The 15,147-nt window shown below is 39.3% G+C and overlaps 1 protein-coding gene across 1 annotated transcript in view; it reads right to left on the reverse strand.

Moving 5' to 3' along the window:
• CLIP1 (CAP-GLY domain containing linker protein 1) overlaps positions 1 to 15,147 on the reverse strand; it is a 78,410-nt gene that overhangs the window by 16,976 nt on the left and 46,287 nt on the right. Inside the window, exons 17-19 of the mRNA XM_008577463.1 lie at positions 14,599 to 14,715; positions 12,270 to 12,376; positions 8,186 to 8,306 (exon numbers count right to left, since the gene is read on the reverse strand). Of these exons, the coding sequence (XP_008575685.1) occupies positions 8,186 to 8,306; positions 12,270 to 12,376; positions 14,599 to 14,715 (345 nt within the window). The remainder of the gene's footprint in view (positions 1 to 8,185; positions 8,307 to 12,269; positions 12,377 to 14,598; positions 14,716 to 15,147) is intronic.

Below are 15,147 nucleotides of genomic sequence, written 5' to 3' on the forward strand. Positions count from 1 at the left end.
ACTCGGTAGAGTGCGGCGCTTGGGAGCGCGAGGGTTCGGATCCCATATAGAGACCGGTCCGCTCACTGGTTGAGCGCGGTGCAGGCGCAACACCGAGGGTTGCGATCCCGTTGCCGGTCGTGGTATGGGCGCAACACCAAGGGTTGTGATCCCGTTACTGGTCACGAAAAAAAAAAATTAATGGACACATTGTAATTATACATACTTATGGGGTACAATCTGACGTTTTGATACATATATGTGTTGTATAGTGATCTGGTCAAGGTAGTTAATGTATCAATCACCTCATGCATTTATCATTTCTTTGTGGTGAGAACATTCAAAAAGCCTCTCCTCTAGCTATTATGTAATACATAACTTAACTGTTAAGCATAGCCACCCTACTGTGCAACAGAACATCAGAACTTATTCCTATCTAATTGAATTTTGTACCCATTGGCCAGCCTCTCACTGCTATTCCTCCCCCCATCCTCCCCCAGTGTCTAGTAACCACTCTCTGCCTTTATAATATCATTTTTTTTTTCAGGTTCCATAAAAGAGTGAGGTCATGTGGCATTAGTTTTTCTGTGCCTGGCTTCCTTCACTTAACATATGTCCTCCAAGTCCATCCATGTTGCCACAAATGACAGGATTTCATTCTTTTTATGGCTGAATAGTATTGCCTTGTGTATATATTCGACATTTGAGTTCTTTACTTCAGGGGTGCTAATTATACTCATTTGGAATTATCTTTGTCCTCCATATTATTATTATTATCTTTCCTCTAATGACTTTAATATCTTTTACTGTTTTCCTCTTTATTTATTATGACTAGCACAAGCCTTTCCTTTATATTTTTAGAAATGGTCATAAGGTTCCTTTCTGTTTCTGAATTATTTAGTAGATCTGATATGATGTGGTTTTGGTCTTTATTTTATAAACACTTCACTCTCTCTGTCAGACTTATTGTGTTGTTTATCATCTCCTCTTTGAACAGTCGTTTCATTCAAATAACTACAGTTTTTATATAACACTAAGCACTATTTTCCTTTTGGTAATGTTTTCTCATGGCCTGAACTCATCTCTCTTTGGATTTCTACATTCCTTTCTTTTCCTTTTTTCTTCTTTTGGTACAATATGAATTCAGTTGTTCATTTTATTATGGATAGCTCTACCTAGACCTTCCATTTGCTCACAAATTTCCCCTGATATCCTTCCTACTTTATCTGAGACATTTATCTTCATCTCCAAGTTACCGCTGAAATGTTGGGCACTGCAGTCTATACATTTCTGTGGCCAGAGGGCCCGGGAGTAGGGCAAAGATCGGGAAGATGGGAATGTTTGGATCTGTTGGAGGTCTCTTTCCTGAGGTCTCTCTCTAGTGTTCTGCATCTCATTCACTCCATGTGAACGGAGGCAATCCTGTTCTCACAGGACAATAGTGTTTCAGCCTTGGCCTAGGGTAGATATTACAGGCAGGCTCTTACAGCCTCCACTCTCACCTCCCCTGTTGTCTTCCCTTCCTCGAGACTGGAACACAGCCTCTTTTGTGGGGGGAGGGGGTTATGAGACACTATTACTGACATCTGAACTTTCCTCCCCAAATATAAAGACAAAACCATGTGAGGAGAAGCCCGCTGTCTTTTCCCACCTTGTCCTTCCTGCTGCTTCTTTCTGGAAAGCTCTGTAATGCTTAGAGGTACAACAGCCATTTGATGATCAAGGGGACAAAAACTACATGCTTAGGATGGTGGCAGAGCAGAAAGGAAGAGCCGGGATCCGGAAGGACATTCTTGAGAAGCTGTATCCACCCTGCACCGCCCAACTGTGGACTCATTATCATCTGAGGAAAATACCTCTGGCACCCAACCCCTTTAGCCACCCCATTCGTTGGCTAGACTAGCTTTAGAAAATGACAACTCGCAGTTTTTTTCATCTCTGGTAAAATACTGAGGTGGTAGAAGAGAGATTCTAGCCTCAAAGATTTTTCCCTGACTTTTTCACCTCTTTGGTATAATTTTTTCCAACTGGCCTAAGCATAGGGATGGGGCGAATCAGAGTAAAAATTCTCAGGATTTTGCTGCTCACCTTCCTTCCAATTTATCACCAGGAACACAGTGTCAAACAGAGTTAAACCACAATTTTGTTTCTTTTTTTGTTTGCCAGTTTTAAAGTTTACAGCATAAAGTTGACTGGCTTTTGCTGGCTTCTGTGGGAAACATTTTAATAGTTAAAAAAAAAAAAAGTGTTCATATCATTAGGTGTTGAAGTGAGACTCTGATCCAACTTTAATCAGCCGTATTTGCCTAGAAGTCCTCCGAGCCCAGATTAAAATTACAATGGCTGATTATCACCATTTCCCCAAAATAACACACAGGCTAAAAATAGCTTTCCCTTTCTAAACATTCATGTCTGGGAATTCAGGCTTATTTAACAGGCAGGCAATTATTCATGGATCAATTTAGATGCTAACCCTGGTTTTCTTTATACTGCATCTGCTGTAACCTCTGTCAGGAAAAACTGTTCGTGAAATACAGTTATTGAGTCATCTAATCTCTGTCCAATTTCCATAAGCAAGCTGTAACCTCATTTTGCAAATAACCAGGGGGAAAATCCGCAGTGTTCCCATAGTGACAGCTCAGTGTATTAGCTATCCTTACAAGATGGAATACCTTGTAAGGTTTGGACATGATAAGTCAGATATCTCAAAAGTGACTACCTAAGGTGACTATTTCTACAGAGCTCACATTATTATTTTTAGAATTCCCTATGAAAAGAAAATAATGCTCTGTATGGTTTCCAATAATCTTGAAACTGTGTGACCCTGCCTGAATTCTCACTGTATGCTTCCACCATCCACGCACAGCAAATCAGGAGATCAGGCTGCTGGCAACCACAGCTCTGCAACAAAGATATGGAGATGCAAGCAATTGGAGTCATGTAAAAAAGTAGAAAGAGCAGCCACCAGCTCTCTGCATCTCATTCTGTAAAATAGGACCTGGGCCCCTTGCTAAAAACAGGATATTCATCCAACACCCATGTGTCCATTCATCTGAACCTACACAGCATGTGTGGAGAGAAGCAGCTACACATGACCTCAATCACAATGTAGTGTCCTGAGTGTCACAGATAGAGAACCATGGAGCCCGCAACATGAACACGAAGAAGGTAGCAGCTCACTATGCTTGAGATCAGAGGTGATGACATTTAGGATGTACCTCCAACGATGAGGAAACATTCACCAAGAGGGAAGGGGAGAAGAAAAGATGTAAAATCAGATGTGAATGGCAAGTAACCAGGGGTGGCAGGAGATACAAGAGAAATATGAGCAAATAGGGTAGAAGGTGTGAAGGACAGTCAGGACTGTAGGTGGTAGTGGTGCCAAATGCTCACAGAGTATGCAAGGAAAGCCACTCATTTTTGCAATTACTTGGTATGTGACGACTTTAGCAAGAGTCATTTCAGGAGTGCACTGGTGGTAGCATAGTGTAGGCTGCAGGGGAGGGGGGAAAATGGAAGGTAAAAAGAAAAAGCAGAAAACAGATTACTCTTTTTTAAAAAGTCTGGAAGTAAAGAAAAGGAGAAGATAGAATTCTAAGCGTGAACAGAGTGGCAAGATTTAGACTGCTGTTAAGAAAATGAGAAGAATTTCCCATCCCACAGAAGATCCAAAGTAGCAATTAGAAGTAGCTGCTGTAGGAAGGACACAGACATCAGGGGGGACTACTGACAGTCTGAATGGAGAAAAGAGGCATAAAACACCAGAGGCAAATGATTTAACAAAGTATGGTCCATCTATTCAATGGCTATTCAGCCATTAAAAATAATGAAGTACTGATACATTCTACGATTTAGACGAATCTTGAAACATGATGCTAAGTGAAAGAAGTCAGTCACAAAAGACCATACAGTATATGATTCCATCTATATGGAAGGTCCAGAATGGGAAAATCCATAGAGACAGAAGGCAGATTAGTGGTTGCCAGGGGCTGGGGGAGGGGAATAAGGAGTGACTGCTTAAGGGTATGGGGTTTTCTTTTGAGGTTATGAAAATGTTTTGGAATTAGAGATGGTGGTTGCACAACATTGTGAATGTATAATTAAATGTCACTGAACTGTACACTGTAAAATGATTAAAACAGTAAATCTTGTATTGTATATATTTTACCACATACACATGCACATGCACAAAAGCAACTCGATGCAGCAAGAAACCAGTCAGGGCACCAGGCTGGAAACTGAATGTGAGAGCAAACAGTCAACAGCAATTGTAAGAACAATCTTTGTAATTCTTGAGTCATGAAAAGAAGATACGTTATGTCTACTACTAGATTGAACCATATGAAATTGCAGAACAATGGCAGTTTCATATGGGTCAATCTAATATATTCTTTTTTAAAGATACCACACTCTATGTGACATTTTTATAAAGATTTCTGTCGCTGATGATTCCAGATAAATTAAACGCTGCTGCCGCTCACAATCCTAACTGATCCTGGCTGTCAGTCCTCACTGCTCAAAATGAAAACTCCAACTTGGGAAAAGAGACTTAAAGAAACAATTTTACTTGGAAAGAAGAATGTCTGACAGGGAGAGCAGGCAATGAAGAATAACACAGTGCCCCTGTTTCTCACTTTGCCAGCTCCTTCTAGAGGATGAAGAACAAGCAGAAGAACCAGGTCAACTGTTAAAACCCCACCTTCCTGGGGACACATGGAGCTCCCTGGTCAGTCAGGTCAAACGGGGCTTCTCATGAAGAATAGCAACTAATGCCACTTTCCACCTTTAGATCAAACCAGCCCTGCTCATTATTAGCTCCTTTTATTTCACAATTTCCTGTATCACCTTTCTAAGGAGATAAAAAGAGAGAATGCTCTACAAAACCACTGTTACCAGGAGGCAAATTCCTTCTTTTATTTCAATAAATAACCTCATCTCCAAGCCTCTGAGAACTTGATTAAGAAATCCTGAGAGGGCCGGCCCGGTGGCGCACTCGGTAGAGTGCGGCGCTTGGGAGCGCGGTAGCGCTCCCGCCGAGGGTTCGGATCCCATATAGAGACCGGTCCGCTCACTGGTTGAGCGCGGTGCGGGCGCGACACCGAGGGTTGCGATACCGTTAACGGTCATGAAAAAAGACAGAAAGGGGAAAAAAAAAAAAAGAAATCCTGAGAAAGATTTATTTAGGTAATGTAAAACTGACAAACAGGAAATGAGACAGCCCTCATTATGAAGGGGGCTTCTCAAAGGAAGTAAAAGTCCTTTGCCAGTAATTCCAGTGAGATCCTTAACATGCAGCACAGATTCTGGGATGCCTTGGGTTTTCTAAGCAGAATAAACATTTGAGGCAGAAAAAAAACACAAGTAGAGTTCACAGTGCATTTTTATAGCACTTTCTGACCCCACCCACCCCATTCCTAGTTCACAGGTTTTGGTGGTTTTTGGTTTTTGGTTTTTTTGTCTTTTTTCGTGACCGGTAAGGGGATCGCAACCCTTGGTGTGGTGTTGCCCACACCGCACTCAACCAGTGAGCGCACCGGCCATCCCTATATAGGATCCAAACCTGCGGCGGGGGCGTCGCTTCGCTCCCAGCGCTGCACTCTCCCGAGTGTGCCACGGGCTTGGCCCTTTGTAAATCCTAACAACAATAATTATGAAGTAAGTAGAAATAAGCTTTTTTCTCAGTATCGGACAGTAGGGAAAACAGGCTTCAGAGTAAGACAGACATAAATCTCAGCTCCTCCACTGACTAACTGTGTATCCTTGCCAAGTTACTCGACTTTTGAGCTTTGGCTTCCTCACCTACAAAATAATCTTACTATCTCAGAGGTATGTTGTGATGATTCCATGAAACAGCAGAAAAGCAAGCAGCTCAGTAAGGTTCAATGAATTATGGTGCTACTAAGTAAAGGATTCAGGAAAGAACTCAGATCCTGGGTCACTATTTATCATGTCAATATAGTGTATACTATCTTAATTTCAGAATGAAACACTAAGTATTTCTAAAGTACAATTGAGATTCTTTCTTTTTAAAAATAGGACTTGTCAGACACTAGCTCTGTAATATATTTCCAACACAGCTGATCAATAGCTTGACTTAACTATAGAAAGTAACTAAGTGAAAATTCATAATTTTACAGTAGTAAACAGCATTCTAGATTCTTGGAGATTAGACAGTAAGAATAATAGAGCCCGATGAATTAATCGGTCTTCTTTAAACTAAGGTTGCTTCTAAGTTATTTTAAATGGGTCCTTCCCTCCACTCTTTCAAACATACATGTATATCAAGAAAAGGATGTAATCTTTCTTCTTAATCAATATCATTTTAACAATCTCAATCATCAAAGCTTATCATGTTTTAGTTCACACTCACTTTTTTCTCTCTTCCAAGTAAAACACAGAAAACTACAAATGGTAATCCATTCCATTCTTTAAAAGGAAGTCACTTTCTTAGCTGTTCCTTATAGGCACTATTTTCTAACACCCTGCAAAGTGATTGATTTTCATATTTTTAATCACAAAACCTTTTCAGTAGGAAACGGAGATCCCTATTGCAAAAAAGAGAATGGAGCTGCTGGGATGGACAGGAGCCCTGGAAACCTCTGCCCAAGGAATCGTGATGTCTCTTTCTGGGCTCCTTCCGGTTCTGAGAGATAGAGACAAGAACTGTAATCATCAGCCCAGTTAAGGTCACAACATGACAGAGGATGATCTCTGTGTTTCTATTTATGAGAACCATTTTATCTACCAGAGATGTTCAATGAAATGAGATAAAACGAGATGGGAACAGACTCAGCTCTTATCCCAGATCCTTCTCTTTCAAGTCCTTGTGAACACACTGATATTAGAGATACCAAATGTTTTAGATGCTCTAGCTTATGCCAGGAAAAAAAGAATCTTTTGTGGTCAAAGGGCTTCTATTTTTCGTGAACTCCAATTTCTCACATACTGATCACAGAAGAGTGCAGTGACTCTAATTAAATCAATACACTTTGATTCTTTTCTAGATCCAAATCAGAAAATGACAAATATCTCTTCACACTACTAGCTAAATGATGTTGGGCAAATTACTATCTTCTTTGTGCTTCTGTTTCCTCTTTTACAAATGGGGGTAATACTAGTGCCATCTCACAGAGTTATGGTAAGGATTAAGTGAAATAATAGCTACCATTTATTTGTTCCTGTCACACAGTAAGAATCAATAAATGTTAGCTACTATCACCAATAGCATCACCATCATCTTGGGGTTTGGAGACATGAGGCATTTCTTTCATGAAATCTATAATGAAGATTTTTAAACTTTGAAATCAACACTTCAAAAAGTGCTTTCACCACAAACTGCATGATGTCAATGGGTACTCAATACAATTACCCTAAACTGCTTCATCCCAAGTGAGAATTAATGTTTGCAACACACAAAGGGGGAAAAATATTTTCCCTTAGAGTGCAAAGCAAGAATTAATGACTACACAGCAAAAGTATCTTAAAAATGTAATTTCAAGCTGTTGCTCTGAGATCAGATGTGACTAACAATTACATCACTTGGATTCAACTGTTAGAGAAGAATCAAAAGCAGAATACAGCATTCTTTAAGACCAAGTTTGTTCCCATGTTTAATCGACTTCTGTCAGAAACCTCTGTAATTTAAATACAGAAGCAAATGGGTTGTGGTTTGCTTATAGTTTATTCCAGCTGTAACACACATCCCATATATATCAATACACACAAGTATACGTATATACACAATTCTATTAACAAATATTTAAACATTTTTAAAATTTAAAGTAGAGTTCTTTTTAAAATCAGCTGCAAACCCTCACACTAAAACCATATTCTTGGAATCTGTTTCCTTAAAACCAATTTTGATGAAAGAGAAAAATAATTTTGAAATCCAAGCAGTACTAGGGAGATGATATTGTCCCTTTCCATTTAGATGCATCGCTAAAAGATTGTCTAATAAAGATTTTATTTTCTACTTGCTTGGAAGTTCCAATGTTCTTTTTTTTTTAAAATCTGTCAATTCACTGCTACCCTAAATCCTATAGTAGCACACTTGAAAACAAGGAGATATATAACACAGGTAACCTGAAATCCAATCTGGAATGACCCAGCCACTGAGAAGATCTCTGAGTAGCCTCCAAGCACGCTGCAAACAGCAGGAGACGTCAGCCTGCAAGGCAGAGCTGGAAACCCCCAAAGTCCCACTGACCTTCTGATGACTTGTGACTTCGTCCCTGCTTCTCCCCAGCTCCTCGGCAAGTTTAACGTTCTCTTCTTGCAATGCTGAAAGCTGCTGGGACTTCTGAGCTGCCGCCTGCTTTAGGGTTTCTCTGCAAGGACAGTGAGTGCAGGGTTACCATAGAAACAAGACAGGCAAGGAAACTGTGGGAGACAACCAGCTTCACAGCACTGAGGAAAATATATCTGGGTCACGTGCCTGATAAGATCTATAATAGCAGGAGACAGTATTATCTACGTGAAGGAGGGACTAAGTGGCTTTAACCCTTCAAAAGGAGGATTGCTGCCCACAATTATTACATTTTTTTAAACCTAATCAACACTACACCCACTCTTCCACTACCCACACTTACTCCATACAAAAAGTAATTCTGATGTAAAATAAATGACAAATGAAATGGTCAGTACGGCCCTTTTGTCTTTAGGAATATTCCTATTAGATAATTCTACTAAAACCCACTTCGTTGATATAGTGATTTAATTTGCTCCCAAAGCACTCTGTTCTAACTGCACAAATCTGTAATCTGTTTTTCTCAGGCAGAAATAAAAATCCAATGGTCCCATTTATCAGTATCCATCAGAGTCAAGTGCTGATGTGAATCTGAGTATATTTTTAGGACAACTAGAGGTGAAATGCCCAAAGAAAATACAGTTTTCTAACTACATAACAGGTTTTTTATTTTGATAGTATTCTTTCCATAATGCTAATTTGTAATTAAAAGAAGCAAATAAAGATATAGTACAGCCTGCTAACTAACCTCATATCATAAATATCAGCATACAAAACATGAATAGGGTAGGTGCACTTATTAAACATCTTCCTATTACTAAAATTAATCCAAAATATACATACTAAATTATTATCCTTTACACATGGATATTCAAAATATTTTACTTGATCACTGGATTTTAGCTTTATGCCATAGAAGGTTTTGATGCAATCGTGAATTTTAAGTAAGTCTGTGCTGGTTAAATCCATTTAGCAAGCTGTTGTACGTGGCTGAATTCTGAATCCAGTCATCTGGGTCTGAATCCATCTGCTGATGCATGAACACATCTATTTTTACCTTCAATTGTCTAATGGGTGGCAGTGCTTGGCATCTTCAATTTTCTCAATTTTTAACTCCCCATCCACCTATAATATGCATACTGCAATGGTCTCATGATCATTTAGGGGAATAAGTCTACACAAAAATTCTCTTAGCATACTAAATTAGGCTTTCTACATAGATGTTTATTTAGCAAGTGAAGAAAAACTGAGAAGGAGTTTCAGCCTCAGGTAATTGGTCATTCAAAAGCTGGGAGGCTTGATTTTAATTATGGATCAAAATATTATATACAGATGTACATACACACACACACACACATATGACAGCTAAAGTTCAACTTCCAGCCAAAGTCCATCAATCTTTGACAAATCAGAAGATTTTACTTATGATGAAATCATCATAAGCCAAACATTTTACTTCCCAGGTGATCATTAGGGGCTACTAGGTCTCAGTGTTTGTGTGGCCTGTTCAATTAGTAAGTTTGTGCTCATGTTCCTTCTCTCTTAAACGTTTTCATCTTCTAAAGTTTTTATGGGTTTTACTGGTTATATTAGGAGTCCACAGTAAGGAAAACTAAAAGGAGTCAAAGAAGCAATCTACAAATGGCCAAAATGTCCTCAGGTATCGACCTGTAAAAACAATACTTAATGTTTTAAAGTTTACAAAATGCTTTCATGTACATTTTGTCATTTACTCCTCAAAGCCCAAGGAGGCTAATATTACATTTTAAGATGAGAAAACTGAAGCTCGGGGAAGTAAAGAGATTTGCCCAAAATCATAAAGCCAAGAAAGTAGCAGAAACCAAAGAACTGGAGTTACAACTGGCAGATGAATTTCAGTTGTGATTCAAATATAAAAAAGAACACCTTTCAATTTTTCATTAATGGGTAGTGGGCAAATGCATTTCACTGAGGAAAGAGGCTTTAAGAGCCTAAATTCTGGAAATATGCAAGAAATGATTCTGAAAATACCTACAAAAATATTTCTAATGATTTTTAAAGAGCTATTTTTCTTTCTACATGACAAGATATCTTGAGTCAGAAAAAGACTCTGTAGTTTTAAAACTGAGAGATGAAGTAAACATTATTAATATTGACTTGCAAACATTTTACTTATGAATCCATCATAAATCTATTATGTTAAATATATTCTAGATTTATTACTGTGCCAGGTGAGTAATTAAAGATAAAAATTAGATTGCTTATACTGCTTTCCCTAAGATCTAAAGTTATATACCCGTGAGAGACCATTTTATTTTTTTGTCTTTTTTGAGACCGGCCACACCGTGCTCAGCCAGTGAGCGCTGTGAGCGCACCGGTCATCCCTATATAGGATCCGAACCCGTGGCGGGAGCACTGCTGCGCTCCCAGCGCCGCACTCTCCCGAGTGTGCCACGGGCTCGGCCCAGAGACCATTTTATTTTTGATCTCCAACTGAAAATGGGAGCTTGTTAATAAAAATCAAGAGCTTTCCTAAAACCAGTCTAGAAAGTAATGTAGAGGAAATGAACATTAAGTTACAAGCACTGGTTTCCAGTGACAAGGGCAAAATTCTAGAACCCCAGTGCCTACACTGGTATCTCTTTTTCTCCAGGAACTGTCAGATGGGGAGAAACACAAAAAAGCTCTGGAAAACATGAAGAACCCCACATACATGTCAAATCTCAGTAAAAACAAACAGCTGCTCATTCCCTGGTTATGGGCACTGAGGAACAAGACTTATGGGCAAAATGACAGCTTTGTTTAGAGAAGCACATTACATAGTCCCTTTACATCTGATGGTCCTTGAAATCTGGCCAAAACTAGAGCAGGCGACACTGAGTCATCAGGGGCAGGGGCTTTTCCAACCCACTCCCCACACCTCCTTCCACCTGATGAGCAAATAGTATTGAGGATGGTAACTTAAGAACAGAAGTTTGGAACTGATGCACTTTTTTTTTTGGTTTGAATCTCATCTGTTTGTGCTATCAGAATTGGAAATAAATGATATAAACCATTGAAAAGCAGGGACTGCAGGGCCTACCCTGTGGCTCACTCGGGAGAGTGCGGCGCTGGGAGCGCCGAGGCCGCGGGTTCGGATCCTATATAGGGATGGCCAGTGTGCTCCCTGGCTGAGCGCGGTGCGGGCGACACCAAGCCAAGGGTTACAATCCCCTTACCAGTCACACACAACAAAAAAAAAAAAAAGAAAAGCAGGGACTGCATACAATTCATCCTTGTATCCTTCCTTGCTTAACTGTACCTAGCACAAAAGACATACTCAAGTGTTCACCAGCTCAATTGGCTTTAGATTTTTAGGTTCACACAGTTCATACAGTGTAGTTATCAAAATAGAAGACCAAATGAAATCTACACTGTAACCATCATTTACAATAACAGATAAATACCAATCTCTAATAACCACAATAATCGAACATGAAAGGCAAGGGATAAGTTGGTGTCAATAAAGGAGACATGAACAATCTGTCTGCCTGACACTGGGCAGCAGACCCATGGGTAAACCTTAATTTTAAAGAGTCTTCCAAAATACTAGTCATTTAATTTCCATGCCAGAAGATTTGATCACTCTTAAAACCAAGACATTGAAAATCTTGAAAAAGTGACACACTGTTTGTTCTTTGCTGTAAAAAGAGTTTTGAGGGATTTATTAATAAAGGGTCTGACATTTCCAAATGTTAAAATTGGCCATCATGTAAACATTCTACTTTAAACCTCTGATTCTACTTGTGCTTTCACAAAGCTTTACAAAGTCACATTTGAATCCCAAATGTCATGACTCACCAGCCAGTACACATTTCATTTTGATCCTTTAACTTAGCTGTAGTTTTGACTTAGCAGTGGTTATTAGGGTTACTTCTGGGGTATGCAGTAGTATTTGGGGTGGAGGCGGTCAACTATTACTTTATACTTTATGTACTTTTCAAATATTTTCTAAATAATTAGCATTGTTTTCACTTTTGAAATTTAAAATAGCCTTCATAATTTCTCTCAAAGGAAATATACTTACATTTCTTTCCTGAATTCTTCCATTTTTTGATTCTCTACAGTCAGAAGTTCTTTTGATTTGTTAAGTTCTTCCACGTTTTTCAAGTTGTTTTCTTTAAGGGTGTCCAACTTAAAAACCAAGAGAAAAAAACCTGATAAAATTATTTCATTTTCTAATGACATGACTGGAAAGGCAAATTATTCACAAAAATGTGTATTTAAAAGATAGACGAAATTAGTCACTTGCAAAAAAAAAAAAGTCACCTGGGTGAAGAGATTACAAATGACAAGTCTATTATAAACTGCCAACCTCCTCCTTATGTTTAGTCTGACATTTCCTATACATCTGGCCAAAAAGTCAAACTAAATTGCTACATCAGTTAAAACTAAAGTTTTCTTTTTTCTTATGTCCAGTTCTCAGTATTTATCATTAGACTTGCTATTCAAGTATGAGCCATCTTAAAAAAAGGAAACAAACTGCAAAGCAATGACATCAGCAAGGATTATTACTGAAATGAAAAGAAACCCCTTTCCTTCCCCATAGATTAGGAATTTAGGACATGATATTTTTCAATGTCAGTACCAAATTTACATGGCCCTCATGACAAAAATTATTTAAGTAGAAATATTCGCAGATTACGGGGCCGGCCCGGTGGCGCACTGCTACAGCGCGCCGCTTGGGAGTACAGCGGCGCTCCCGCCGAGGGTTTGGATCCCACGTACAGACCGGCCGCTCGCTGGCTAAGCGAGGTGTGGGTGCAACACCGAGGGTTGTGATCCCGTTGCCGGTCGCGGTCCGGTACGGGCGCGACACTGAGGTTGCGATCCGTTGCCGGTCACGAAAAAAGACAAAAAGGAAAAAAAAAAAAAAAGAAATATTCGCAGATTGGAAAACATTAGTTATCCACATGAACTTTAATCTGAAGAGTAAAAAGCTGTGTAGTGAGACTGAAGGGCAGTCACCTTTGTTCAGCCTCATCACCCATCCCTGGGGGATGAAGCCAGCTCGGGGCCTGGCCCCTGGTGGGAAAGCCAGATGCGGTACTGGAATGAGTGGGGAAGTGACTGATCACAGGCTCTGGAGCCCCACCAAGGATGGGAGCTCATATGGGTCAACATTACAGAGGGTGTTCTCCTGGAGCCATGACAACATTCTGGGCCAGCATGGCTAGTTGTCTCCTACAGCCAGAAAAGGGAGTTGTCTCCTTTTGAAATGTCACATGCCACCAGTCAGGAATCTGAGAAGGTGTACTGCTAGTTTTACCACCACAACCCTCCTTTTAATGCCCTCTAACATTCCAGATTTACAGAACAAGAAAAGAAAATCACAATGGGTCCAAGAAACAGTCCATCCAGTCTTGTATTCTGGCTATAATGTAGACACCAAGGGATATGTTATAGAAAGACACCATTCTCCCTGATTCTAATTTTAATTATCATCTATGATTTTTTAATGTTTTTCTATTTTTAGCTTAAGTCTTCTCCTAGAATTGTCAGTTCTTTAAGTGTACTCCTTCTATGTGAAGTTTTATTTACCCTGTAATTACCTCAAAATGTTCGTGTCTTAACAGATTTTGATCTTTGACTTTCTACAATGAGGAGGCCTAGTCCTCACAGTAGCTATTTGATTTGACCATCTCCTCCCTTGCTTTAGTTCCTTAATGTCTTACCAGCCTATCACCTTAAAAAGCATCTAAAGTCCAACAGAACTTCCCATAACCATTTCAGTGAATCAATCTGCTTAGGATTTAAGAAACCGCTTTCCAAAGAAAAAAACAGGTGATATGAGCTGGGAGGGTGGGAGTAAGGGAATAAAAGAAGGATACAAGGAGAAATGCTCCTTGTGGACAGAATCAAAATATCTTGAATGCCATAGATTTGTCCCAGTTCCAGAAGTGACTAATTCAAGATGACACAAAAGGGAATCAGTACTGAATTAGGCCAAGAAAAGGCCTACATCAAACTCAAGGGTGAGGAATGGAGAATTTATTTACTGGCTCAAAGTTGGAAGAGAGTTGAGAAAAAAATGTGTGTGATATAAGATAAAGGATACTAAAACTAAATAATGCCATCAGTACCTCCTCCCACGAGTGCTATTACTAAATAGTTATTTTAGAAAGCCACGCTATTAGGGTTTTCCCCGCAATTTTTAAAGGTTGATCCTACTAAATAAGTAATGAAGTAATACACTTTATTTAATATTATCAAGGCTCTAGTGTACATTCGACACTACTAAATCAAACCTGTATAAGGCCGCACTTAAAAAAAAAAATAATCCTGAATTAGTGATCAAACATTCCATGAAGTCGATAAGCTGTTCTTTGTACAAAAAGCCATTTAAATCTGATTACTTCATTTTGTAGTTTTGCATTTGTTTGCTTGGTATCTTCCAAAGAGGCCAGAGTTTCAGTCTTCTCCTTGGTCATCTGTTCCATTATCTGCATAGCATCTTCTGCTGTTTGAGCAGCCTAAATACAAGAAAACACCGTGAGAAATGAGGTCACCCCTCACCAACACCGTTAGGTGATAATCAGGCTGTGCTGCTGTTCAGGCAGCCTTCAGTGTCTGTGTGGTTAAGGGAGACAGAGAGAGGATGGTTCAGGCACCAGCCCAATGCTAACACAGACAGACCAAGATATGAAAGGTCTTTACTCTGAAGTAGCACAAAGTTGCAGACCCTTTTCATGCCATTTTTCCATAAGTCGACTGTTATGCAATTTGCATATTTTAGACCTCTCTACATCTACATCTTCCAGTGAAAGTTCCAAGTTACAATGACAAGCATGTTTTCTCATCATTCTGACTTATATTTGAGAGACCACTCAGTAATTATAAACAGTAACATCCGTATACAGCTGAATTTCTCTTAATCATAATAACTGTTATAAGTTTTTTTTTTT

This window comes from Galeopterus variegatus, unplaced genomic scaffold (genome assembly GCF_000696425.1).
Source record: "Galeopterus variegatus unplaced genomic scaffold, G_variegatus-3.0.2 Scaffold1518, whole genome shotgun sequence".
NCBI classification, from domain to species: Eukaryota; Metazoa; Chordata; class Mammalia; order Dermoptera; family Cynocephalidae; genus Galeopterus; species Galeopterus variegatus.